Source organism: Monoraphidium neglectum (assembly GCF_000611645.1).
Source record: "Monoraphidium neglectum strain SAG 48.87 unplaced genomic scaffold scaffold00045, whole genome shotgun sequence".
Taxonomy (NCBI): Eukaryota; Viridiplantae; Chlorophyta; class Chlorophyceae; order Sphaeropleales; family Selenastraceae; genus Monoraphidium; species Monoraphidium neglectum.
The window spans coordinates 22,873-48,845 of record NW_014013583.1 but is presented as its reverse complement, the minus strand read 5'-3'; the positions used below and the strand labels follow the sequence as shown (position 1 = coordinate 48,845).

Below are 25,973 nucleotides of genomic sequence, written 5' to 3'. Positions count from 1 at the left end.
CGCCGCTTTGTTACAGGCCCACTGTGATACGGCCGTAGATTAGATGGTGGTCATTATTTCTGCAGGATCCCCTCACATCCAGCGTCCTCGCATATCCATTCCATAAGACCTTGTTGCCCACGCGGCCACGCCGCATTTCACAGGCACGCCCAGCGCACCCTTGTATCACAGCGGCGGCAGTGACAACAGCAGCAGCAGCAGCAGCAGCAGCAGCAGCAGCACCACCCAAAGCAGCAGCCATGGCCGACAACCCTATTTGGAAGGCGACGAAGCCGTTTGTGAATGGCGGCCTTAGTGGCATGGCGGCTACATGCATCATTCAGCCCATTGACATGGTCAAAGTTCGCATCCAGCTGGGAGCCAAGGGTGGCCCGGTGAGAACTTGCGATCAGTTGCGTGAGGCGGGATTTTGGGGCGGGGGCGAATTGTTCAGGGGCAGTTTGCAGCCATGATTGCGGCCGGCAATTGCGACTTGTTGTGCGCAGGGCATAGGTGCCAGGGGCAACGTCCATGTGCAGCCCTCTTGCATCCGCTATGTGTTTGATTGTGCGATAACCCTTGTTTGCTCTGCTGGTATGTCTCTACAGAACCCCGCTACTGACCTCAGGCAGCCTGCCGCAGTTGGTGTGGTCTGACGTGCATAAGACGTGATGGGCATCATCATGTGTTGGATCCCTTCTGAGGCACGCCTGTCATGCCCTCCCAACCAGATTACTGTGGCCAAGGACATCATCGCCAAGGACGGCTTTGGCTCCCTTTACAAGGGCCTCAACGCTGGCCTCCTGCGCCAGGCCACCTACACCACCGCGCGCCTGGGCATCTTCTCCATCATTTCCGAGAAGGTGGGCGGAGGGGGGTAGGCAGTGCAGCGACAGGACACGCAGGCAGGACGCCAGTGTCCGTCTCTGGGCCTAGAAGCATGTACGCTTTCTTTGCCGCGCTCCGTGCGCTGCTGGATTATGCATGCTGCTTTCGCCGTGCTCTCTGCTTCGTGCTCACCCCACCTTAACTTGCGACCCCTCCACCCCTCAGGCCAAGGAGTACAATAAGGGCAAGCCCATCCCCCTGTGGCAGAAGGCCGCGTGCGGCCTGACTGCCGGCGGCCTGGGCGCGCTCGTCGGCACCCCTGCGGATCTCACCCTCATCCGCATGCAGGCCGACAGCACCCTGCCTGTGGAGCACCGGCGCAACTACAAGGGCGTGACTGACGCCATGGTGAATGGGTGCCTGAGCTTGGTGGAGGGAGGAAGGGTATGACCCGGTTCGAGGGAGGAAGTGCACTGTCAGCCGGCAGGCAACGAGACGCATGTGGGGCACGCAGGTTCACTCCAGTCAAGTGGGCAGACTCCAGCCTTGCAGATATTTGCAAGTGCAACCCTGCAACCACGCATATCCCGCCGGTTTTGGATTCCTTTGCCAGCTGTCGTCCGACCCCTGCCCCCCGCCCACACAACCCCCAGACGCGCATCGTGAAGGAGGATGGCGTGGGGGGCCTGTTCCGCGGCGGCGGCCCCACTGTTGTGCGCGCTATGGCGCTCAACATGGGCATGCTCGCGTCCAACGACCAGGCCAAGGAGATGCTGGAGGCTGCGGGCTTTGAGAAGGGCGGCCAGGTGGCCGTCATTGGCAGCGCCACCATCGCGGGCTTCTTTGCCAGCGTGTGCTCGTTGCCCTTCGACTTCATCAAGACGCGGCTGCAGAAGATGACGCCCAACCCCGACGGCTCCATGCCCTACAAGGGCCCCGTCGACTGCGCGGCGCAGGTGCTATGGGGTGCAAGGCCAGGGTGGAGTGCATGGGCAGGGTGGGACGACGAAACGGGGAAGCAAACAGCATGGTTTCTGGGACGCTGACATGGGCATGCGCAGGCGCCCAGCTCACCTGGGTGCAGGGTGACTTGCATATTGGGTGAAGACCAACAATTGCTCAAGCATCATGAACCTACAAACTATGGTGTGTCATTCCCCACCTGCCCAAAACCCTCAGACGCTGCGCAATGAGGGTCCCCTCGCCTTCTACACCGGCTTCCCCACCTTCTTTGCTAGGTGGGTCGGTTGCGTGCGCGAGTGAGAGTGTGTGTGTGTGTGTGTGTGTGTGTGTGTGTGTTGGCAGGGTAGGGGAAACGTCAGGTTGGCTGATTGTGGATGCACCCCGAGGCGTGTGCGCTGAACCCTGTGCCCGCCCCGCACTCGGCCCCCTAATGCGTGCTGCAGGATTGCCCCTCACGTCGTCTTCACCCTGGTGTTCCTGGACGCCTTGCCGAAAATCCAGAAGCAGTATGTGCGTAAGCTGGGCTTTGCGCACCTCTGCTGTGAGTTCTTGGCGCTGCGTGCCTTGCTGTTTGCTTGCTGCTGCTCAACAAAAGGATGCCAGCTCAGGATTTCGCTCGCCCTCAGCTGCACAGGAAACTGCCTGGTGCAGGGCTGCCGCCTGACTACCCTCGCCACACCCACCTGCACGCTCGCTCCCAATCAGGGCCTCTAAATCGCAGCACATGGGCGCATTGCTTACCTGCTGGTGTGGTTGTGGAGCGGCAGCACACGCAAGCTTACGCCCAGCATGACGATGGAGGAGACCTGCTTGTCAGGGCCTTATGTTGCCAACGGCAGGGGCGGCTGCTTGATCCATTGCTGAGTGATCTTCCGTCTTGTTTTGTGTTGGTCGGTTTTCACCATTGTAACGTGGACAACTCTTGAGCCTCCAAAGTGCAAGCCCAGCTTGCTTCGGCATACGCTGCAGCAGGCATCATGTTATTGGGGGTTGTATTGTGCTAGCAACAGGCCAGGAGCACTAAGAGCGCAGTCAATGTGGGTCAAGCCCTGTTGCGGGCTGCTGCACTCAGCGGCACTGCCGCACCTGTCCCGCGGTGCGGTCAGGGGTCAGCTGGTATGGCGGCGATGGAGGTGCTGCTTGCAGGCACGTGATGGCGCCCTACAGATGAGTAAAATGTACGTTTGTATACTAGCGCTAATATAGTGCATACTTGGATGCCAACAACCTGGCACTGATCTTGGACACCGGCCCGTCGTCGCGGTCTACTTTGATGAATTAGACAGGTATCGGCAGTGAGCGGGAGGGTGGTGTACATGCTCCTCATCTGCGGTCGTCTTGCATTCGTGCAGGTGCCTCAGCGACGTGGCGGGTGTTGGCGCAGCGGCAAGAGCAGCGCACAAGCATTGAGGTGGGGTGGGGCTGGTCGCCCCCACGGTCCCTGCACCGCAGGCCTTCTTGAGGACAATGACACAGTCACAACATCGACCACACCTGGTTCACTAAAACGGCACCCAGCCGCAGCCGCAGCAGCAGCTGAGCTCAACAGGGGCGCAGCAGGGCTGCACGCTCTAGGATCGTTGCCGGCGCTGCCATGGCGATTGCAGCCTTCTACTGGCTGACTTTCGCGGCGTTCTTTGTGCCGGCGGTGGCTTTGGAGCTGGGCCATGGATCTGGGCTGTTTGGCGGCAAGGGCGCAACGGGTGGCAGCGCGCGCGCCGGGCGTGATTATGCGCGGTTCAGGGACAACTACCTCGTCGTGTTCGCTCTGATGATGGGTGAGTGGGCTCGCAACAACAAGCCTTGGAATCTTGACAGTCATGCATGCTGTTGCGAGTGCTTGTGGATGCAGAGAAGCCATTGGATAGCAGCAGCAGCAGCAGCAGCAGCAGCAGCAGCAGCACTGTGGGGGGCTGCATAGGCAGCCCCGGACCACGCTCTCTCAACCCTTCATGTACATTACCCACCGAACCCCCGCTTCCTGACCGCTGCAGCGGGTGACTGGATGCAGGGGCCTTACATCTACCACCTGTACGAGCACTACGGCTTCTCAGTCCGCGACATAGGGCGGCTCTTCATCATGGGCTTTGCCAGCAGCGCGGTCTTTGGCACTGTCGCGGGCGCACTCGCAGACAAATAGTGAGCCCTACGGCAGACATTACTAGGGCTGTGGCGGCAGCACACGCTGTCCGGTTGACGTTCAAATGTGGGACGCACGGCCACAGTAGGGGCCGGCGATTTGTGCGGCTGCAGCACCGAGACGGCCTGAGTCAGCCTCGAAGAGCCCGCCCTCCCCACCTCCCCACTTCCCTGCATGTCTTGAGCGCACCCTGTCTGATGCCGTGTGCATGCGCGGCTGCACTCCCCCCCCCTGATCCTCCAGCGGCCGCAAGCGTGCGTCCCTGCTGTACGTGCTGACCTACTCGGCCTCCTGCGCCACCAAGCACTCGTCAAGCTACGACGTGCTGCTCCTGGGCCGCCTGCTGGGGGGGGTGTCCACCAGCCTGCTGTTCAGCGTCTTCGAGGCCTGGGCCGTGGCGGCGCACTTGAACCGCGGCTTCGACGAGTCACTGCTGGTGAACGGCTGGCGCGTGATGCTCACAGGACATGGGGGCCGTTCGCTGGTCTAGCTGTTATCCCGGATCCAGGCTGTAACGCAGGTCTTCCCCACCCTTAAACCATTGCTGGCGCTGGCCCCCGACTCCCCCATGTCCTCCAGCTCCTCCACTCCCCACCGATGTCCTGTCAATGCGCCCCCCTCCCCTCCTCCAGGCTGACCTGTTCACCAGGGCGGTGATGCTGGGCAACGGGATCATGGCCATCGCCTCAGGCCTGGTCGGCAGCTGGCTGGTGCAAGGCCTGGGGCTGGGGCCCGTGGCGCCTTTCGATGCAGCTATACTGGTGGGGTTTGGGAGCCCCAGGGTGGATGATGCCATGTATGCAGGGATGGGGGGCGCGGGACGCGAGGCAGCTGCTGCAGTGGCACTGTCGGCGTGGGGCTTGGTGTGCTGTTGGCGCACTTGCTTTTCAGGTGCCAGGCGGCTGCGATAGTAGACTCCTGCGGTATCAAACCCGCCTGCCTGCCCCCCCCCCCCCATGCCCCCGCAGGTGATGCTGGTGGGCGGTGCTATTGTGGCTTGCACATGGGACGAGAACCGCGGCGCTGCTGGGGAAGAGGGGGGTGGCAGCCTGACTCGACAATTCTACTGTGCAGCAGTGACGATAGCAAAAGGTGGGCTGCGACAAGGACACCGGCTGGGTTTGATCTGCAGGCACGGATTCTTTCGCCACTCCATCACGTATTCAATGCTGAACATTGAGTCGCGCGCCCCACATGCGCGTGTGCACTGCATGTTTTTTACACGCGTGCGCGCGCACACACACACACACACACACACACACACACCAGTGCGTATGCGCACCCACTTTGCTTTTGTGTTGTGCATCTTTGATCGCAGACGAGCGTGTGGCGCTGCTGGGAGTGATGCAGGCGCTGTTCGAGGCATCCATGTACACGTTTGTGTTCCTGTGGACACCGGCCCTCAACCCTCACACCTACGTGCCAGCCGTCCACACATCCCCGGACGCCTCTGCCGCCCTCAGCACCGCAACTATGCGTGCCCTCGCACCAGACGGCCGCTCGCTCGCGTCTGCGGGGGCCGCCCTTTCAGCCGAAGGCGGGGGCGGCTCCAGCCCCCAGCTGCCCCACGGCCTAGTGTTTGCTATCTTCATGACGGCATCGATGGTGGGCACAGCGCTGGCGGGGCGGCTGATGGCCACATGGCGGCTTGAGGTGGTGCTGCAGGTGGGCGGTGGACAGGAGACGGGGTGCTTTGGCAAGTCACTGCGTCGAGCACAGACACATGGGGTCACACGGATCAATCGCGTTGGTATGCAAGGTATGGGATGGCGAGCATGGTCCAAATGCTGGCTGACGGGGTGTGCCCCTCACGTCCCCGCGGGCCCCTTGCTCCGCTGTGCAGGGTGTGTTCTGGGCGGGCGCCGCGCTGATGTCCGTCCCTGTGATGTACCACACGCGTGTGGCAGACCACGCCTTACCCAGGGACGTCTTCGAAGGCGAAACGCACCCCCTTGAGGCACACCACCAGGGGAGCCCCTCGCCAGGGTTGGCGGGCGCCGATCTGCCCCCGGCGCAGCTGGATGCCGGCGGACGGGTGCAGCTGCTGGCGTTCTGCGGCTTTGAGGTGGACGGCCTGGGTGTCGGCTGGGGCGAGGGAGCGGTGGACGCGTCAGACTGCACGTAGGGCCATGGCGCGATGCATATGGGTGACGCCAAAGACATCTCAGTTGTGTGGACCGCACGCACCAGCCCACCCTGTGGTTGCAGTCATTCCCGAGCGTGCAGGGCGACGCCGCCCCCCCCACAGCTCCATCCTGCGCCACCCCTCCCCTCCCCGCCCCTCAAGGTGCTGATCGGCCTGTTCTGGCCATCCATGATGGCGCTGCGGGCACGCTACGTCCCTGAGGACCAGCGCTCCACCATCATCAACATCTTTCGCATACCACTCAACACATTCGTATGCATCATACTTTGGAAGGTGCGCGCGGGACAGGCACTAGCCGCACCCAGAGTGCGCATCATGCCTGCGTGCTGGTGGGGTGGCGGCTTGGAACCGTGCATACAAGATCTGCGGACCACACTCAGCCTAGCTGAAAGCATTATACACATTCCCAGATGTCACCACCTGCCTTCAGCCCTGCTGCGTGCCTCTTGTCCCCCGGCCCTGCACGACCTGGCAGGTGAGCGACTTCCCCCTGGGCGTCATCTTTGGGCTCTGCTGCTTGTTCCTGGTTGCAGCGGCCTTGGCACAGGCGCGCCTGGCGGCCATCACGGCTCACAACGTCCCGACTACGCGGCCGGGTAAGCAGCCCTTAAGCCCGCCGGACAAGGATGGCGGCGGCAGCGGCAACAGCCTGGAGACGCTGCCTTTTGCTATGGCGCTCCACGGGGATGGCAAGGGAGCGCAGCCCGCTCACGGGCCCAAGGATGTGGGCAGGGACGAGGGGGGTGCTGTCAACGGGACCTCTCGCGCTCATACAGCGGCGCACAATTTCGCTGGCGCGGCCGCCTCCGGCAGCAGCAGCGTAGTGAAGGGACCACCGGCGGCTGCAACAGGGGGCGATGTGGCGTCCCCAGGCAGCTCAGCAGCAGCAGCGGGGGTGTGCAGGACGCCTCACGGCGGATCCCATAGAAGGCCGCACGGGCCCATTTGTTGCGGCCGTGAGCGAGAAATCCACACCTGTTCGCAAGTGGGTGCACAATCTGGCATACCCCTCACTGCCTGAGCAGCTCACCTGCAGTAGCAGGGACCGCCTCGGCCCTAGCATGGAACGCAATTCATGGGGCCACCCTCAAGTGGGCCCTGCAGCTGTTGCCGCGCGCCGCAGAGGCGCAGCCATCATTCTTGGAGCGGCCCTTGTAAAAACCGTACGTGTGGTATGCTTGACACCTCAGGTGGCAGCGCAAGAGTGCGTGGGGGACGCAGATTTAGTTGCGCGAGCCAGACTGCGAGTTGACCGCACAAGGTCAACAATCCGAGTGAAAGGTCACGATCTCCACAAGAACAGGATCCTCTTTGGTTGTCCCTTTGCAGTGCACCCTGGGCGTCAAAACACGCGTGGCTGGATGGCCTCTGCGTGCTGCGCTCTGCTCGTGCTCAGCACAAGCAGTGAGTTCGCGTTTGTGTGCCAGCCACGCCGCCACTTGCCGCTGGTCGTCAGCCAGGCCCAGCTTTGGCCCTCTACATATCAACATGCTCTTACGCAGACACAACCGTAGCGAAAGCGGCGTTCCGCGCCACTGGCCGCATTGCGTCTCTGGGCCTTCTCGTTTCGAGTCACCTTTCTCGTGCCCACAGCGCTGTCTCGCCCTCTTTTCGGGGCTGCTGGAAATCAAGCAGGTGTGCTTTGGCCCACGACTATAACTGCGCCTGGCCACTTCGCGGGTTTGCAGCAGATCGGTGCTTGCTTGGGCGGCGTGCTGCTGGGGTCTCCACGACACCCTCCCGCGCAGCCTTCAGCTTTCATGATGCATGAACCGCTTTGTGCCAGCTCGTGGTGCTAGAGGGCGCGCCGTCCACCGCGACTGCTGCTTTGCCCCACGATGGCGGGGCTTGCAGTGTTCGTTCGTGCCGGCTTCGCAATCTGTGGACCTCGAGACAGCGATTGGAGCAAGACCGTCCACGCCGGTTGTAGAGCAGCTTGCGCACGGCCGCCACGTTGGGTGCGGCAGCAGCGACAGCAGCGGCAGGGAGCGATCGCCGCTTCTTCTGGCCGTCACGTGGCTGTGCCAGGAGCTGACGGCTGGTGCACGCCCCTTTAATCCACAGGCTCGGCTTCAAAATGGCAGCGGCGAGGCCTCTCGTGACTGTGCAGGGCCTGGATGGCGCTGCGGGCGAGCAGTCGGCGCTGCCCGCGGTGTTCACCGCCCCGATCCGGCCCGACATCGTGCGGACCGTGCACACCAACATGGCCAAGAACAGCAGGTGTGTGGTGGTGCCGCGGGATCCAGCAGGTGCATACCTTTGTATTGGCTTGATGCCCAGAGCGGCGGTTTGGGCGCCGCCACTCAAGGCTATGTGACCTTCTGCATCGAAATGTAGTGGGTGCGCCCGCCCTCCTCTTCGCAGCATTGGTGCACTGGTGCACCGGTGCAGCAGTGGTAGCAGTGAAGCAGCGGCTCAAGAGTCAGATGATTGCTGAACGGCATGGTTGCACCTCGGCCCACGCTCCCCGCAGGCAGCCGTACGCTGTCAGCATGAAGGCGGGCCACCAGACCGCGGCTGAGTCGTGGGGCACTGGCCGTGCCGTGTCGCGTATCCCCCGCGTGCCCGGCGGTGGCACGCACCGCGCTGGCCAGGGTGCCTTTGGCAACATGTGAGCTCACATACCTGCTGCAGAATGGGACTTGTGGGGGTTGTTTTGCATGGGACCTGCCAGGTACTGGTGGTGCTGGTGCTGCTGGAGGGTGGTGAGCCGTCACAGTCTTCCATGGACGCCCTCCCCTTGACCCCTTCTGAATGACCAGGTCCGTTTGCGTCACCGTTGCACCCTGCTTTACCCCCCCCCCCACCCAGGTGCCGCGGCGGCCACATGTTTGCGCCCACCAAGGTGTGGCGCCGCTGGCACCGCAAGATCAACGTCAACCAGAAGCGCTACGCCGTGGCCAGCGCGCTGGCGGCCAGTGCTGTGCCGGCGCTGGTGACTGCGCGCGGCCACCGCATCGAGCAGGTGCCTGAGGTGCCGCTGGTCATCAGCGACGCCGCCCAGAGCATCACCAAGACCTCCAAGGCCGTCGAGGTGCGCCCCCTTGGGAGGGGTGGGGGGGGGGGTGCCGTAGCCGGCGTGTCAGTGCAGAGGGACGGCGCAAGGGGTACTTGCGTTGCGCCGACGGCTGGTTGAGGCAGCAGCGACTCGGCAGCAGCAGCGCCAGGCGGGGCAGTTGCTGTCCAATATCAATGCCCGTTGGCGGCAGGATTGAGCACAAGGGTCGCGGGTTGCGCAAATAGCAGCGCTGGGCCCCGCAGGTGGTGCTGTGCGGCAGTCATGGCAGCAGAGCTGACGCGGATCCTTGCACGCCGTGCCCTTCACCCCTTCCAGGTGCTCAAGGCGGTGGGTGCCCTGCCCGACGCCACCAAGGCGCGCGACAGCAAGGCGCTGCGCGCCGGCAAGGGCAAGATGCGCAACAGGTGGGGCTCTTGTTGCAGCACTGCCGTGCGCCCTGAGCTGCTCGTTCCTGTGAGGAGCGCCATCACGCCGCCTTGCCCTGGCGCAGTGCTGCTGTAGACCGGGCCAGCTGTGTTTGTGGCGCACCCAGGCCACAGCGCCACCTCCACCTCGACCCGCCTTCGCCCCGCCCTCGCCTCCCCACCCCCAAGGCGCTACACCCTGCGCAAGGGCCCCCTGGTGGTGTTTGCCAGCGACGACGGCATCAGCAAGGCCTTCCGCAATCTGGCGGGCGTGGAGGTGGCCAGCGTGGAGCGCCTCAACCTGCTGCAGCTGGCGCCCGGCGGCCACCTGGGCCGCTTTGTGGTGTGGACCAAGGGCGCGTTTGAGGCGCTGGACAGGGTGTACGGCACCACCACCACGGCCTCGGAGCAGAAGAAGGGCTACAAGCTGCCGCGGCCCATCATGGCCAACGCTGACGTGGCGCGCCTCATCAACAGCGACGAGGTGCAGAGCGTGGTGCGGCCGCCCAAGGAGGCGGCCATCAAGAGCCGCCCGCTCAAGAAGAACCCCCTCAAGAACCTGGGCGCCCTCGTCAAGCTCAACCCCCACGCCATCGTCACGCGCCGCAACGCCGTCCTGGCTGCCGACCGCCGCGGCAAGGCGCGCGCGGAGAAGCTGGCCAAGCTGCGCGCGGGCGAGCCCTCGGGCGCGCCCAAGAGGAGCAAGGACGCCGCCGCTGTCGGCAAGGCCTTCTACAAGCAGCTGGTGTGCATGCCTGGGGGTGGCTTGGCCTGTGGAAGAGCACGGGCTGGCGCCAATGCGGTGCAATATGCCGCACTATTCTTTGCCTTGATGACGAGAGGCGAGCTTGACGGCCTTTCGCCAGCCCATAACCACTCTAACAACTGTGGCTTATGCCGTGCACCCCCACGTTCATACATTTCCAACTTGAGAACTGGCAAACAGCTCGCCGCCCTCACTGTGCCCCTCGCTTACTCACACCCCCCACCCCCACCCCCACCCCTTTTCCCCAGATCGTGGACTCGGAGTACCAGGGGGAGGACTACGAGGTGTTCTCCAAGTGGCTGGGCGTCAGCGAGTAGGAGAAAGCAGGCTCAGGGGGGGGTGGCGGCACGAGCGGCCCGCGTATAGCTGCCGCAGCGGGGCCTTTTGCAGCGCCGGCGGCTTGAGTGTCTGGTGTGCAGGCTTGTCTGCCTCGGCTCTGCTGCGCGAGGCGCGCTGGTGGTTGGTTGGTCGCGAGGTTGTAACATGTGCCCAAATAGTCCGCCGCCCAGGCAGATGTTCCAGGTGTTCGTGTGGGGGCCGTCACTGTTGAGGGGTTGCTGATTACACACAAATGACAAAGGGCAGGACCAACCATGAGTGCTTGCCATTTACCGCACCGGCCGCGCAAGGTTGCCTGACTATTCATGCAGCTGCGCATGTTGTGCTGCAGCCACAGTTTGGCAGTGATGTTCTTGATGGTATGTGCAAGGATGGAGCTGACACAGCTGAATAGCATCCAAAAAAATCCGACGAAAGAAAACTCGACCCTGAATGCTGTAAAAGTGTGCGACGCCGGTCGAACAAACCAAGGGTGGCCTCTCAGGCAAAAGCCTGTCATCGGCAATGCTGCCACGCAGGCCACTCTACACCACCAGCTCCAGCTTGGGGCTGTCGCCTGGTGTGAACGCCACCTCGCCACTCAGCAGCCGGCCCCCCACCATCATCTCGTATCGGTAGCGCCCGTAATAACCCTTGAATTTCAGCGGACGGGGCTGCTGCTGCTGCTGCTGCTGTTGCACTTGGGGAGCATCAGCCAGCGCCTGCGGCACACCAACCGAGACGGGCAGCGCCTGCCCTGACAAAAGGGGGGGAGCCTGCACAACTGCGGACGGCACGCCCAAGAGGGTGCCCAGGATAGGGTCGATTGAGGTGTGGATGCTGACATCAGCAAGGAGAGGGAGCTGCAGGAGGCCCAGGGAGCTGGCGCTCTTGAGCACCCGCCGCCCGTGGTGCTGGGCCAGCATCTTTCGCGCCGGGCCGATGCCTGTATGGACTGCATCCTGCGAGTTCGACTGCGCCACAGGGAGAGAGGGGCTCTGTGCCGGGGCTGGGGCGCCCAGTGCTGGGGGCTGCGCAGTGACGTTGGCCTCGGGCGCGCCGGCAGTCGGCGTGAATGCGGCAGCCCCCTCCAGGGGCGCAGCCTCCAGGTTGGTGATGGTGGTGTTGTGGGTCTCCGAGAAAAACTTTTTGAGGCGCAGGGCTGCTGGTTTGGGTGAGAAGTCTGAGCGGAAGATGCCGCCATGCTTGATCCAGATGTTGCCATCCCAAAAACCCCACAGCATCAGGCCCTGAAGTGCAATAGGATTGAATTGAACATTGGCAGGTACGGGCACATGTCCACGGCTTAAAGCGCACTGCTCCTAGGGTTGAGTTACCATAACTGCCGCCAGTCTGTTTGCCAGCAGCATTGGTGGTTCCCATCTGCGCTACCCTCCCCCACCCAGCCCCGCCCGCGATCCCGTCCCTGCCCCCTGCCTGGCTGCCTCCATGCTTACGTGCACCGAGGGGTGTGAGAAGAATGTCTTGACCAGCTCCTCCAGCCGTTCAGCCTGCTCATCCTCACTCATCTCATTGACCGGCGTGCCTCGCTCCCACCTGTTGCCAATCAGGGGGCCGTTGGATGCGGACCCGAGTGGGCGCATGCTCGCGGTTGCTGTCAGCCATGCAGGCCTCTGTCAAGGTGCAATCTTCCACTGCTGCAGTCGTCAAACAATTTCAGCCAACCTGAGTCCAGCGGACACTGTTACTCCCACATGCCTTGATGAGAGGGAGAATTCCGTGATGTAGAGGGGCAGGCCGGTGGCCCCCATCTCGTCGAGACGACGGTAAATGGCCTCGCGCTGGGCCCCCCCAGCCGTCAAGTGGGCCTGCGGCGTGCAGGCACCAGGGCGCCCAGCGGGCGTGTGAGCGGGCAAGGATGCAGAACAATTGTGCAACCACAGCTCAACCATCCCTGATGACCCCATGGGGCCGCTGCGCACCTGGACGCCGAGGCAGTGCAGGGGTGCTCCTGCACTCAGCAGATTGTTGGCAATGTCCACAAAGCCCTGCCAATTGTTGCCCTCCAGCACAGCCCACTCGTTCAGGCACTGGGTTTTTGCAAAGGGCAGGGGCAAGTGGGGCTTCTTGCAAACAGTCAAACAAAGGGGCAGACAGGTTTCATCATTTGCAGGGTGGAGAGTACCCCAAAGAGCAGCCAGGTAGGAGAGCCCCGTTTCCAGGGCCGCTGCCTTGCCTTACCAGTTGCGCTTTTGGGTCGATTTGGGCTGCCAGCTTGTACATGGCCGGGAGCGATGTGTTCATGAGGCCGCACGCCTTCATCATGGAGTTGGTCTCAACCAGCTGAGGAAGGTTGTGATTGGTGAAAAGGGAGCCATCAATCATATATTGCGCGAGTGTTTATTAGTGTTGTATTCATGGGCATCACAATGCAGGCGGCACCCGCAATGCAAGCGATGTCGCTTGCAGTGGGGTGTTGTGAGTTTGTTGAGCGGGCTGACAATCAGTCCCAAGGATTGCCAGCCCTCTGCTCGCCAACCAATCTCCCATACACATGGGGGCCATGGGACTCTCACTTCATTGAACAGGTCGTATTGGGTGAATGAGCCCTTGAACAGAGCCAAGTCCCGGCGGATGCGACCCTCTATGGCCTGGGGGACAGGAGAGTGCAGGAGGCGGTGGGAGAGCTATGAGCCGTACAGAAGGTCACGACAATATCATGAGTTGGCTGGAGTTTAATAGCAGCTGGTTGATGCGAGAATCGCGGAACCTGTAGTTCCAGTTGACCTGAATCCCAGTCACGTAAATCTTCAAAGTCCAACCCCATGAGCATGGATGTCTCCAGAAGCGGGCAACCGCAGGACGATGTAACATCCCAAACTGAAACCTTCCGGGCTTGCGAATGCGCTCCACCCCGCCCTTTGCCCCCACCCTTGTGCCCCGCCCATCTGGTCCTCCACACCTTGACGTAGAAGTCGCAGTCCCTGCTCCTGACAGACCAGTGGCCCTTGTTGCGGCCAGACATCATCTGGTTGTAGGAGTCACCCCACTCTGTGCGCAGGGCAGGGGGAAAAGCATGGATCAGATAAGGACCGCTCACAGCGTGAAAGATGTGTCCCAAACCACGTCCAGCGACATGGCAGATGCTCAATGGATGATGAGGGACAACGGCCCACGTATGGTAACAACAATCTCCTCACCGATGGTATGGCCTCGCACCAGCTCCATGCTACGGCAACAGAGGTGGTCGCAAGCAACGTGGTCGGGGCCTGTTTTTGGAGCTGTGCAACCGGACACAGCCGCATCCTGCATGCCCAGATCATCTGAGGGTTCAGAGTTACGCAGTCTCAAGATTGCATCCCCTGCCCATTGGTGATGGGGCGCATGCGTTAACACATGCCCCCCAACCTGTTGTTCTGTGCCAAAGTAATGTAGTCGCGCTTGATCAGCGCCTCACCCGCCTGGTAGTTGCCCTGCTGCGGCTCGTAGTTGTACCACTGAGGAGGGTGCACGCACCGCCACAAACAATTTGGAAGAGCAGGGGAAGCAGTCTTTCAACACAAGGTGCGATTACCGGCGTCCGCGTCACATGAGGCACTGGCGTTTTCGCCCCACCGATAATCGCTTATGGTGTGTGTGCCCCACATTCAACAACAGCGCGGCTCACTTTGAAGGCGTTCTCCGGTACAAGGGACCAGAAGTTCTCGCCAATCAGGCGTGTGTAGTTGCTGTTTGTTCGATGGGGGTCAGTGCAGGCAGGACAGGGGGCCGGGGTTGGGGGGCGCTCCTGCAAATAGACCAGCTAGTTGCACTCCGTCGCGCAGCATTTCACCATGCAATTCGCCAAACTCCAATGGCAGCTGAGCGGATCACGACCGGATCACTGCCTTTGGCGCACACCTGGTCACATCGTCTCCAAACCTCTTGCGAACCATCTCTGGTGCCACAGCAGCCCCCAGCACAAAGTGATGCCGCACGAGCGTCATGTTGACGCCGGTGGCCGCCACTGGCCGCCCAAATGCGTCCACGACGGACACCTCGAACTCGCCCTTCCGATGTGCGGCGGTGCGGGCGTCCATGGCAGCAGGCTGGAGCGCCGCGATGGTCGTGTCCAGGGGCTCCTCGGTCAGCACCATACCCTTGAACTCATACCTGAGAGAGACAGGGGACAGCCAGGGGTCGGGCAAGTGGTGTCAATTCAGTGCTGCATTCTCTCGTGCACGCTTGTGTCCAGAGAAGGAGCCATGCAGTGAGCAGGCTCAGGGTGCAGCCAACCATGACGTGGAGGCTGCCCATTCCTCACCAGCCCTGGTGCGCCCCGCAGTGGACCTGGGCACTCCAGTTCCCATCGACTGCTGGCATTGCCAGCCGCAGCGAGAAGCGCTGCCACTCGGGCTGCAGGTCCAGCGCCACTGCCGCACCCGGGACGTTCCTGCCTCCAGACATGTCGCGCATCACCGCGCGCGCCGTGCCATTGGGTGCAGCGCTGCGGGCGCTGAACTCGAGGCTGTAGGCACGGCCAGCGACGACGGGCACGGTGGAGCTGCGAAGCTGTGCCCGCCACGCGTCGTCACTGGTAGTGCTCGGCTCCTCGACGTTGCCAAACATGGCGCCCTCTGAGCTGACCATGGCGGCCAGGCCAGATTCATCAGCGCTGCGGGAATGGGTGCTGAAGCCACGGGGCAGGCCCGAGGGGTCTGGGTGCAGCGTGAACAGCCAGGAGACGTCCCTGATCTCGGTCGCAGCGGCGGACACGCCCACGGTGTACGCGGCGCCAACCGCCAGCATCAGGAGGACTGCTCGCATGATTATGGAGGTCTAAGTCGTGTCTCTCGCTGCAGGCGTAGGGCTGGCCACTGCTGCGCGGCTGGACACACTGCAGTAGTGGGGGCGGCTGGCTGTTTCGCCGCTGCCGTTGATGTCGGTGTCTGCGGATACCTACTCCACGAATCCGAAAAAGTTTTTCAGCTGAGATCTTAGGGGTCGTTCGACATATAGGATTCGCCGGCAAGCGATGTCCTGCCGGTAGGTAGACCGCTCTTGACAGCGCGACACCACAGCGCGCGCGGGTCTGTATACATGCCAACGGTTCTAGACGCACAGTACAAATATGTTGCGCTCAACCTCGCATTCTGACCAACTATCTGCACGTCGCTTGGCCAAGTTGCCTTCTGAGCTGCCTGTGAGCGGTTTCTTTGTGTTGGCAATGGCCCATGTGTACCAGCCTCGTCAGGTCACCGACAACTCTTGAGACTGCGCTTCTTTTGAGCGCCTGCTTTTTGAAAGGCGGTGCAGCATAAGATGTTTTACAATGCAATTATGTCAAGATGTGCCAGTCACTGGCAAAATCGCTGCACTCAGCTGGCAGCTGAGGTCAGCATACAAATGCCTGCGATGATATCGTGTTGGGTTTGTGTCAAATGTGCAGTGATGAAAAGTTGTCCGAGTGTGCAATAAAGTGACTATTGGAGATTAGGAGTCGCAGCGGGGCGGACATACAAGGGGCCGAAGGACGTTACTGTATTTCTGGAAAAATGTGCGTGGGGGTGTTGAGACTTCAAGTCGCACATGCAAGCTGGGAGTGCAGTCTGATGGAGTGGTCATCAGATTCTTGTGAGGCGCATTTGATGTTGGCGCTGACCATCGTGGCCGTCACTGCAGCGCCAGGTGGTCCGCCACAAAGTCGACGACGTCGTGCCGCGCGGTGCGCGCAAACAGGCCGCCGCGATTGATCACGGCCGCGTGCGACCGCACATTGCCGCAGTCCGCATCCACGTGCAGCCATCCGAGCTTGCGCAGCCGCTTGGCGATCCACGCCTGCTGCTCGCCAAAGCCGCCCTCCAGCACGGCCCCGTCGTGGTCCTCAGGGGGGGAGGCCTCCCCCGACAGCAGCTCCGCGCGCCGCGCGTCGCCCACGGCGTCGAGCGCGTCGCGCAGCTGCAGGTCGTCGGGGCAGGCCAGGGTGAAGCTGCCCCCGCTGGGGGACGCGGCGCCAGATGACAGGGGGCTGCCGCCATGGTAGCTGCCACCTTGTATGCTGCCGCCATGGATACTGCCGCCATGGAGGCTGCTAGCGTCGCTGCCAAGCGCAGGAACGGGCCCGCCGCCGAGGCCCGGCCATTGCCGCGGCTGCGCAGCGTGGCCGGCGGCACGGTCGCTGCTGGTAAAGCTGCCCCCTGTGCTGGTGCACGCAGCGCCATCTGCGCTATCCACACTGCTAGCAGGGCGCGGCACGGCAGCCTGCGACGCGAATGGCGAGAGTAGGTCCTGGTTCCAGTTCGAAGCAGCCACCCCCGCCGCCGGTGCTGCACGGTGACTGTGCCCTTGCTGGCGCTGCGGGTCCCGCTGTTGGGGCTGCTGCTGCTGTTGCTGGGAATGCTGCCAATAGCCTCTGTGCGTCGGCGATAGCGGGGGCGATGATCGCAGACCCAGCGGCGACCCCGGCTGTACTGGGGGGTGCAGCAGTGCCTGCAGGCCGCTGTCCTGCTGGCGCAGTGGTCGCGACTGCACAGATGGCTGCAACGCCAGGGGTGCTGCTGCAGAGTACTGCACCTGCAGGGACTGCCGCGCCCCAAACGACGGAGTGCGCCATGACAGCGCCGCAGACAGCATGGTCATCATCGACCAATTGCTGCCGCTACGCAGCAGCGCCGCGCCCTCCCCAGCCGTGTCTGCAGGCTGCCAAGACGCCTCATCTCTCTGGAAATCAAAGCCGCCGCCGTGACCCTCCTCAGGGACAGATGCCATGCCGCCGCCGCTTGCGTCCGCGCGCGGCCCCAGCAGCGCTGGAGGCCGCCCGATGTCCAGCGACTTGCGCCCTGCCAGCCAGTCGGATGCCCCCGCAGCCACCGCGCTCGCAGCCGGCCCCAGCTGCCCCGGCGAAGCAGGGCCCCCATCCCCGCCGCTGCCGGCCCCACTGGCGCCGCCGCCGCCGCTGCCGATGCCTCCGCCGGGCACCCCGCTTCTGAGCCCCTCTGTGAGCCATGGTGGTGGGCCCCCAGCGTGCTGTACAGCCCCCCCACCGCCGCCGCCCAGGGCGTGGCCCCCGCGGTTGCGGGAGGCACCCGGCCCAATTCCCAGGTCAAGCGACACCATGCGGCTCACGGCTCCCTGCAGCCGCTGCAGCGCCAGCATGGGGTGGCGCTCTACCAGCCAGCGCGCGTCAGGGGCGCGCGCGGCCGCAAAGCGGTGGTGCACCAGCGTGGATGTGACATAACCAACATACAGGACAGGCAGCAGCGGCAGCAGGGCGGGCGCCAGCGCGGCGGCGGCGAGCACGCCCGTGCCGACGGCCGGGCGCGAGCGTGGCGGCAGCTCGCCCTCGAGGGCGGGGCGCACGACAGAGGGGTAGCGGGGGTCGCACGGCACTGGGGCTGCTGACAGGTAGGGGTTGGTCATGGACATGGCGGCGGTGCAGTAGGGCACGCTGACGTCATTCCTGGGGTGGGGGCCAACAACCAGGGTGCGGGTGTCGGAGTGTTGGTTTGGGCACATGCTGGCATGCGCTTGGTGAGATCCCTGAAACAAGAGAATTGCTGACAGACAGGGACAGGATCTGGCAAGAGCGGCGAGCATGGGCGGCAAGTCACAGCTGTGCCAGCGGAGTCAGACAACCAGGCTTGCACCCCTGCACTTCTTCGCCCGGGTGCCTCGGGCACCGCCACAGGGTGCAACCGCCCACTTTATGTTTGCGACACGTATGCGTCTTCGAAACCGGGCCAGGCCCTCGTAAAAGGGACCGCTGGGGTGCGCCATGAGCACCAGCAGCGGCGCAGGCCGGCCCTCCAGGCCCACGCTCCGCCGGGACCGCCGGGCGGCGCGCACGCGACCGCTGCCGCTGGCATCGCTGCCTTCGTCGTCGGTGCCGCCGCGTGGGCTGCCGCCCGGTGGGCTGCCGCCAGCGGAGGTCCCGCTACGCGGGCTGCCCCCGCTCGGTGTCATCCCGCGCCTGGGGCTGCGGCCACGCAAGGGGCTAGCGCCCCGCGGAGTTGCAGGGCTGGTGCCCTCCCCGCCAGCCGTCTCGAAAGGCCAGGGCCTCCTCGTCCTGGCCGGCTGCGCTTCACTCCCGCCCGTCCTACTGCCGGCGCTGTCGCTGGCCGTGCCGCCCCTCCTGCCGCCGGGCAGCGCAAAGCGCCTGTCCAGGAGCATCAGCTGGTGGCCGGACCGCGACGCGACGAGGGGCACGTGGGCGTTGAAGATCCGCGCCCAGAAGCCCATGCCCACGGGCTCCCTGGCGGGACCGGGGTGAGGGGTTGGGGGTGAGCTTTGTCAGAGGTGAGGGGGGGGTGAGACGGTGGAGATGTGGGCATGAGCAGGGCGGAGAGGAAGAGTGGCAGCAGGGGGCAGCTTGGTGGGGAGGCACAGGTAGGCGAGCGCTCACAGTTTGCGCAGGGGAGGGGTGGTGTCGTCTCAACGCCCTGCAGCTACACCGCGCTGCAAGGCGCCCTACCAGCCTCGCGTGGCATCGTATCATGTCCCCACCTGAACGACCCCAGGTGGGGTGAGGCGATGCTGATGTAGTTGGCCGCCGCCACCGACTCAAAGTAGCCCAGGGCCTGCAGCTTGCCAATGGCATACCTGAGGGGTAAGAGTGTGTGTGTGTGTGTGGGGGGGGGGGGTCGGGAGGGGGGGGAGAGGTTGCCGCACGCTCTCATAGATGACAGCCCGCACGTATAGCCCAGTTGGTGCGACTCGCAGGGGCCCGGCTGCGGTCCACACCGCTCGTCAGCAGCCAGGCGCCCTGCCGCGCAATAACGCCGTGCTCGCGCGCGGGTAGGGCGGCCAAGGAGGAGGACAAGGTGCAGTACAGGGCACACGCTTCCGACCAGGTGCTCGGCACATCCCTCCGTCACTGACCACCCCTGTCGCACTGGCGGCTTCTCCTTGCACCCCACCTGCAGATGAGCCCCCCGAGAGAGTAGCCCAGCAGGGACAACCGCGCCACCCTGTGGCCGTCGAGCCGCAGCTGCGCGGTGCGCGCCAGGATGAGCTGCGCCAGGCGGTCCCCGCAAGTGTCTATGCCGTCGTGCGTCCGGCGGCGCTCGTTGACAGCTGTTTGGGTGAGAGGTTCAATTCACAAGCCGCAACATTGGCAAAACGCTTGGGGCTCCCTTGAGTGGGGGCGCGAGGGTGGGCCGCGCCTTCACAGGCCTGCAGAAGGCGACTTTGCTTCGTGCGCCCCCCCCCCCTTTCCTCGCAGACGGCTGCTTGCTGCACCAACGACGGCCTTGCCAACACCCCATCAAGCGGCACGCACATCAGCATGCATGCCAGCACGCGGCGCCGCAGCACGCTGCGCGTTTCCCCGCCCTGCAGCAGCGCCGCCCCGCGCGGCCGCACCGCTGTTCTCCATAACGATGCGCTCCGGCCCCGCCAGCGCCTGGAGCGCCGCCTCCAGCCGCTCCTGCAGCGCGCCCAGGTTCTGCGGGGTGCCCCACAGCCCGTGCTGGAGCACCACCAGGTGCACCGCCGCGGCGGCGTCGACGTCCGCACTGGCCACCGCCGCCATGGCGGCTGCTGCGGGGCAAGGAGCAAGCGCCGCAGGGGCCGGGCCGTACGCAGGGCCCTCCGCCGTGGCGTCTGCGGGGAAGCAGTGCAGGGGCAGGGAGGCAGGCAATTAGCGTGTGCATCGGGACGCAGGGTTGTGGGGAGAGAGAGAGTTCCAGCGGTACTTGGAAACCAGTTGCGCCCCCCACCACATGCTCGCCCCGTGCGCTGCTTGCAGGGATGTGGGGCTCTCCTGCGGCGTGTGCACGGCCGCGCCGCATCCTACGCACCACAATGCGCCTCGTTGCTCAGGCGCTGCCGGGTGACAAAGAGCGCTGCGCTCCAGCGTGAGCGGATTGTATTGCCGCGCCGCGGAAGGCAACGGCAAGGACCGGCAGCACGCGTTCCTCTGTCAGAGCTGGGTCAGACGCCTACGGAGCGCGGCACAAAATCGTGTTCTTGGATTTTGGGGCCGCGTGTGATTGTCGTTGCCAAAGGGTGCGCCAGCCGACGAATATGTCTTCGATTCGTGTGGTCCCGCGTGGCGATAGGTCTGGGGTATTGAAAAACCGCTTGAGAGAGGTATACTGACAAGGACTGCCCTCCATCCGTCATGATTTTGCAGAGTCACCAGCACAGTCACCAGCTGGGGCAAACGCATGGTGCAGTCCAACAGGGGGGTAACCGTGGGGAGGCAAGGCCGTGGCGGTATATACTCAGCTGAATTTTTGGATAAATATGTTTGACATGTACGCTGCTCCAGGATCAGCAAGATTGTGTGATCTAGGCCCATTGTTTCTGCTCCTTGATTCGGCTCGTTAGCGCAATGCAGCAGCTGACTGGAAATAATAGTAAGGTCTACATTACACACCAATACCAAAGCGCTCGCAGTGGGCGCGCCAGGGGCCCGCTCCGTGTGCGTTGCTCTTTCTCGCAGAGGCCGAGCACAACCGAGACCCGGGAGAGGCTCCTCGACAACTACTGGGAGGTAGGTTTGCTGCTTGGACTTTGGCACGCTGCAAACGGAGCTGTCAAACCGCAATGCAGCAGCGCCGCTGCTGCTTCCTTCATGGGCCGACATCGCAAGGCTTGGGCCAACAGCGCAATGCTCCTTCCTTCAGCATGCCACACTTCAATGGACCCCATACGCGCAAAATTCTCTGAATGTTTGAAGGCTCGCGGAGTCTTTGACACTGCGCGACGGCAGCAGCTCGTCAGCGTGGCGCAGCAGCTGGTACAGAGCACAGGCGAGGGGCCGACTATGGGCATAGTGGGTGAGGGTGAGGCAGGCGGCGTGCTGCCAGGCGTGCCCACCACCTGGGACATGCACAGCTCAACTCCAGAGGTGCGTGTGACGGGGGTCTGTCCGCGGCAACGTCGGTTAGCACATGGTCAAGGGGCGGGGGTGAACGAGCAGGGCACCGGCGCAGCGTGCTTATTCGCACACGCTGAGTTTGGCGAGCCCCCTGTTGCCGCGCACAACCTGCCCTAGCCCCACCTGCCCTACACTCCAGATCACGGAAGTGTCTCGCCGCCTGATGGCGCTGCATTCAGTGCTGGGCGGTGGCGACGATGTGGACACTGTGTGGATGGTGGTGCGCGAGCCGCAGCTGCTGGTGGCGGACCCCTCAGACCTCATGCGGCGGCTCATGGCCATGAAGGTGGGTGTGCAGGGCGAGAGGGACCAGGGGCAGGGACAGCGGCGTGCTCCATCCAAAGCCACTGATGGCGTCGTGTGAGTACTCGTGTGCCGTTTCAATACCCGCGCCGCGCCACCGCTGCGACCGCAGATCGCATCAGCGGGCACCGGGCTGGACGTGGTCAAAGTGGCGGAGGCTCAGCCAGGGCTGCTGCTGCTGCAGGGTGCTGTGTGGGAGGACCTCGACTCCCTGAGGGAGCAGCTGGCGGTGAGACTCGGCACTGGCACGGCCCTCAGGGAGGCCGGGGGCATGCGCCTCGCGAGCTTGGTCACAAGCTTCGAGCCTGGCTGGGCTGAGGGTGGCAGCATCTGAAGGGACCTGCTACGCATGCATCCACAATGGCTGGTGCTATTCGACAAGTGCGCTGTCCGGCTACCCTGTCCAGGCTGCCGCCCTGTCGCCCTGTCACCCCACCACCACTCTGCCCCTCAGTCCTGGGAGCACGGGCTGGCGAGCGACACCGACCCCGAGTGGTCCCTGCGCCTGGACCAGCTGCGTGCCTACCACCGCGCGCACGGCGACTGCAGCGTGGGCTGCAGGGAGGGCGACAACAGAGAGCTGGCGCGGTGGGTGGTGGGCGCTGTGGAGTTGAGGGTTGGGTCACAAAGCCCTGGCTTGCTGGCGGTTCAAGGGAGGAGTCAGCAGTGGCGGCCAATGCAGGCCCGAGCCCCCCTTGGCGCTGGGCTACAGCGTGCTGCAATTGTGCAGCCGTGAGCGGCCCGCAGCGCAGCAAGAGGCTGTGGTGGTGACCCGCTGACAGCTTGAAGCTACGCTCAGCCTTGTAGGCGCAAGGCCACAGCGTGCACATCATGCGCCGCACCCCTGCCCCTTCCAGGTGGGCGGCCAAGCAGCGCGCGGAGCGGTCGCGGGGCGAGCTGAGCTCTGAGAAGGCGGAGGCATTGGTGGCCCTGGGCTTTGAGTGGGACGAGGACGAGGCAGAGTGGCTGCGGTGGTTCATCGACCTGGCCAGGTGGGGCCGCGACCACAGGAACGGCCCTCAAACCCCAGCCGGCCTCTTGCTTGGCTGATGCCGCCTGCAGGCCTTTCCTTCCGGACCCCTGGCCTGCCGGCCCACCCCCTCAAACACACACGCACGCGCGCACGCACACACGTATACACACACACACAATCACACACACATTAGGTTCAAGGAGGTCCACGGCCACGCCAGCCCCATGCAGATGTCCACAGGCGCTGACTTGTGAGCTGGGTTGGGCAGGGCCACGTGAGCGCCTCGCCACGTCAACCATGGCAGGATGTGACGTGACGTGACGTGACGCGGTCAGACACAGCCATCCCGTCCGTTCGGCTTGACCCCTGCCCGCTCACCCCTCCCCTCCGCCCCATGCTGGCCCCCACAGCTACTTGATAAACTGGTGCAGTGTCCAGCGCGTCGCGCACCGCTGCCGCGCCCTCAGCGCGCGGAGAGAGGCGCTGCTCGACTCCATAGCGTTTGACTGGACGGGGGCTGATCCGCTGTCATGAAGAGGGAGGGCGGCACGCAGCATACTCGGGCGTGGTGCCCACGGAGCGGTCTTGCCCCCTCTGTATGTGCATGCCTTGAGCAAACTTTTTTCGGTGTCCTGCATGCGCACAACCCAACAGGCGCATTGTTCCCGCACCACGCGATGAGCGCGTGTTGCAGCTGGGTGCAGTGATCTTGGCTGCAATGTGTTCCTGCCAGCATGCGTCGACGACAGTCGGACTTTGTTTTTTCCAAAGCAGTGCACGATGAAGCCCTGCAGTCTGCTTGAAGAATCCAGGCGCCCTCCTGTGAGTGCATTGCAAAGTATGCCACATACGCACCAACGCAAAACAGACCAAGGACTGACCTACGCTGTGCGCTGCACCATAGCTACATGCGACATGAGATTTATTCAGCTGCTGACTTGTAAATACACAGCTGCAGTATTTGTGACTGGCCGCAACGCGCCATTCGATGGGTGCCACTGTTTAACTTTGATTTGCGACGCCGACGCCTGCACGGAAGCTGGCCGTGGTGCAGCTGGCAGCAGGAGAGACGGGTATAGGGTCCGCAGCGAATCATGTATGTGGCAGCCATCTCGCAAAAGCAAGATACTGTAGGCGCGGTTGCGCGCTCAACAGTTCGTAATCGAGTCGCGAGCGTACTTCGTGAGCAAAACAGAGAACAATCACTTGGACGTCACAAGAAATTGCGTACCGTCACTCCAGGCCTGAAGCAGCGCCTGCTCGCCACGCTGCGTTCTGCTGCGCCGCTGCCGCCGCCGCTGCAGGCTGGCAAGCGCAATGAGCCCCTCTCGTGCGTCGTCTTTGGAGTTCCCGGGGACACCCTCTGGTTCTCTGGTCGGTCTCAACGCGGCGCTGCGCAAGTCCGTGGAGTCGGCACTCAGCCATGGCAACCTCTTCACAACACACGCACCCTTTGATGCACCACTCATGGATGGGCCCCTGGGCCATGAGGGCGGCGGCGGCGATGAAGGCGAGGAGGCATCAATGCTGTCGCCGTTGGCGCGCGAGCCGGCTTGCAAAGGCGATGGCTCGCAGGCCACCTGGGCAGACGCAGTGGCAGAGATCCGCAGGTGCGTGCGTACCCTGGAGAGGGGGTTGCCACGCCCCGAGGCCCGCACAGCTTTGTCAACTATCAAGGCACCACCAACCTGCAGTGGTGCTAGCACGCTACAAGGAAATGGCGAAGCGTGCAACATATTCTCCTTTTTGCCCTTTGCGCATCATGCCACTCCCGCCAGGCTGCTGTCTCTTGCGGTCCCGCTGGTGCTGCAGTCGATGGCCTCGATGCTGCTGACCCTGGTGTCCACGGTCTTTGTGGGGCGCCTCAACGACGCGGTGGCGCTGGGGGGAGTGGTGCTGGCCAGCAGTGTCTACAACGTGACGGGGATCAGTATGTGAGGCCGGGCCTTGGGGCGGGGCACGAGAGCTGCCTGCTGCTGGACCGCACCGCACCCCTAAACATGTGACGTGGCGGGGGGCTTGAGTGAGGCGCAGGCAGCAGCTCTGCCTGACTTCATTCGCTTGACTGTTCATCGTGTGGGGGTGGGAAGAGTACAGCTCGATGAGGTTGCGTGCGGTCAGAGGAGAGGGGGTGCCCGCCACACGGTAGCAGCCAGCAAGAATTGGCGGCCCAGGCCTGGGCGGTGGGGCGTTAATGCTGCGGTGCCGCCCTCGCCTTTTCCGCAGGGTCATAGGGCTTTCAAGTGCGCTAGACACGCTGTGTGGTCAGGTGGGGTGTGGAGCAACGCTGGGCTGGGGGTTGTGAGGGAGTCGACTCTGTGGAGCCCTCGTTACCCCATACGTGTGTCCTGCTGCAGCTGCGATAATGTCATCGCACACCCCTTTGGCCCGTGCCCATCCTGCACCACGCCAGGCGTATGGTGCGCGGCAGTACAAGCTGCTGGGGGTGTACCGCCAGAGGGCGCAGCTCATCTGCTGGACCCTGTGCCTGCCCATCGCAGCCGTCTGGCTCAACGTGAGCGGTGCCAGGGACACACCGCACCGCAGCGAGCCGTGTTGGGGGCAAGTAGTTGTATCAGGGGGTTTGAGCCACATCGGCGGTCCTGCTGGCAGTTGTGCCTCAAGTTTCCAGCGGCTGGTGTTGCACAGCGCCCCTACCTGCGCACTCACCGCCACCCCTCCTGCGCTGTCTCCCCCTTCCAGGCCCATTCCTTGCTGCTAGCGATAGGCCAAGAGCCGGCAATTGTTGATGTGGCCGCCCGGTAAGGGAGCGCGAGAAGTTGATTCGTGCAACTGTATGACACTCTGACAACTGTTTGTCTGCTGGCCGCATCGTCTTCCACCGCGATGAGTGGGGCAGGGATTGACAGCAGGCACACCCTCTGGTTTGCAGGTAGTGGAGGCCCAAGGCGCCTCCGTGTTTGCCACTCCGCCTGGCCTCTCCTTTCGCAACCTGGTTCCCTCAATCGTCCCAACACCTCACTGCTAACGCGCCCACCATCCTGCTCCCCAGCTACATGCACATCCTCACGCCGTCGCTCTTCATATCTGTGGTGTCGGACACGTGCCGCCGCTACCTGCTGGCGCAGCGCGTGGTGGTGCCGGGGATGGTGGCCTCCATTGCCACCGTGAGGCCCGCGGGCTGGAAAGGGGGACTGCTGTTCCCGTGACTAGGAAATCACAGGCAGGCGCATGCGGTGTCGCGGGTCGTAGACTTGCGAAGCAACAGCAGACTTCACACTCGCCTGACATGGCGCTGGCGGGCTCACGTTACGCCGCCCCCTTCCCCCCCCCCCCCCCCCCCCCCCCCCC

At 63.6% G+C, this 25,973-nt stretch overlaps 6 protein-coding genes across 6 annotated transcripts; 4 read left to right on the top strand and 2 right to left on the bottom strand.

The window, feature by feature from the left end:
* Positions 1-239: 239 nt before the first annotated feature.
* Positions 240-6,035, top strand: MNEG_0550 (Putative 2-oxoglutarate/malatecarrier protein; the record flags this gene model as incomplete). Its single annotated transcript, XM_014050979.1, has 13 exons — positions 240-374; positions 711-842; positions 1,033-1,215; positions 1,461-1,763; positions 1,987-2,045; positions 2,214-2,311; positions 3,378-3,548; positions 3,765-3,909; positions 4,154-4,346; positions 4,543-4,671; positions 4,879-5,002; positions 5,229-5,575; positions 5,754-6,035. 13 exons carry the CDS (start codon positions 240-242, stop codon positions 6,033-6,035), a joined length of 2,301 nt encoding a protein of 766 aa, XP_013906433.1.
* Positions 6,036-8,133: 2,098 nt separating this feature from the next.
* MNEG_0549 (60S ribosomal protein L4) lies at positions 8,134-10,562 on the top strand (the record flags this gene model as incomplete). Its single annotated transcript, XM_014050978.1, has 6 exons — positions 8,134-8,276; positions 8,530-8,667; positions 8,868-9,090; positions 9,391-9,479; positions 9,669-10,224; positions 10,494-10,562. The coding sequence occupies 6 exons, from the start codon at positions 8,134-8,136 to the stop codon at positions 10,560-10,562; spliced, it is 1,218 nt and encodes a 405-aa protein (XP_013906432.1).
* A 546-nt stretch (positions 10,563-11,108) lies between these two features.
* Positions 11,109-15,330, bottom strand: MNEG_0548 (beta-1,4-xylanase; the record flags this gene model as incomplete). The annotated part of the gene is made up of 12 exons (XM_014050977.1): positions 11,109-11,813; positions 12,021-12,120; positions 12,250-12,392; positions 12,507-12,614; positions 12,766-12,867; positions 13,101-13,175; positions 13,487-13,575; positions 13,725-13,753; positions 13,933-14,021; positions 14,192-14,252; positions 14,425-14,676; positions 14,828-15,330. 12 exons carry the CDS (start codon positions 15,328-15,330, stop codon positions 11,109-11,111), a joined length of 2,256 nt encoding a protein of 751 aa, XP_013906431.1.
* An 846-nt stretch (positions 15,331-16,176) lies between these two features.
* On the bottom strand, positions 16,177-20,032 carry MNEG_0547 (hypothetical protein; the record flags this gene model as incomplete). The annotated part of the gene is made up of 7 exons (XM_014050976.1): positions 16,177-16,501; positions 16,816-16,915; positions 17,547-17,962; positions 18,206-18,754; positions 19,006-19,101; positions 19,419-19,575; positions 19,864-20,032. 7 exons carry the CDS (start codon positions 20,030-20,032, stop codon positions 16,177-16,179), a joined length of 1,812 nt encoding a protein of 603 aa, XP_013906430.1.
* Positions 20,033-21,145: 1,113 nt separating this feature from the next.
* Positions 21,146-22,915, top strand: MNEG_0546 (hypothetical protein; the record flags this gene model as incomplete). Its single annotated transcript, XM_014050975.1, has 6 exons — positions 21,146-21,355; positions 21,525-21,671; positions 21,801-21,917; positions 22,143-22,276; positions 22,546-22,680; positions 22,855-22,915. 6 exons carry the CDS (start codon positions 21,146-21,148, stop codon positions 22,913-22,915), a joined length of 804 nt encoding a protein of 267 aa, XP_013906429.1.
* A 1,063-nt stretch (positions 22,916-23,978) lies between these two features.
* MNEG_0545 (hypothetical protein) lies at positions 23,979-25,831 on the top strand (the record flags this gene model as incomplete). Its single annotated transcript, XM_014050974.1, has 6 exons — positions 23,979-24,271; positions 24,440-24,595; positions 24,888-24,930; positions 25,075-25,176; positions 25,365-25,423; positions 25,675-25,831. 6 exons carry the CDS (start codon positions 23,979-23,981, stop codon positions 25,829-25,831), a joined length of 810 nt encoding a protein of 269 aa, XP_013906428.1.
* Between the last annotated feature and the right edge of the window lie 142 nt (positions 25,832-25,973).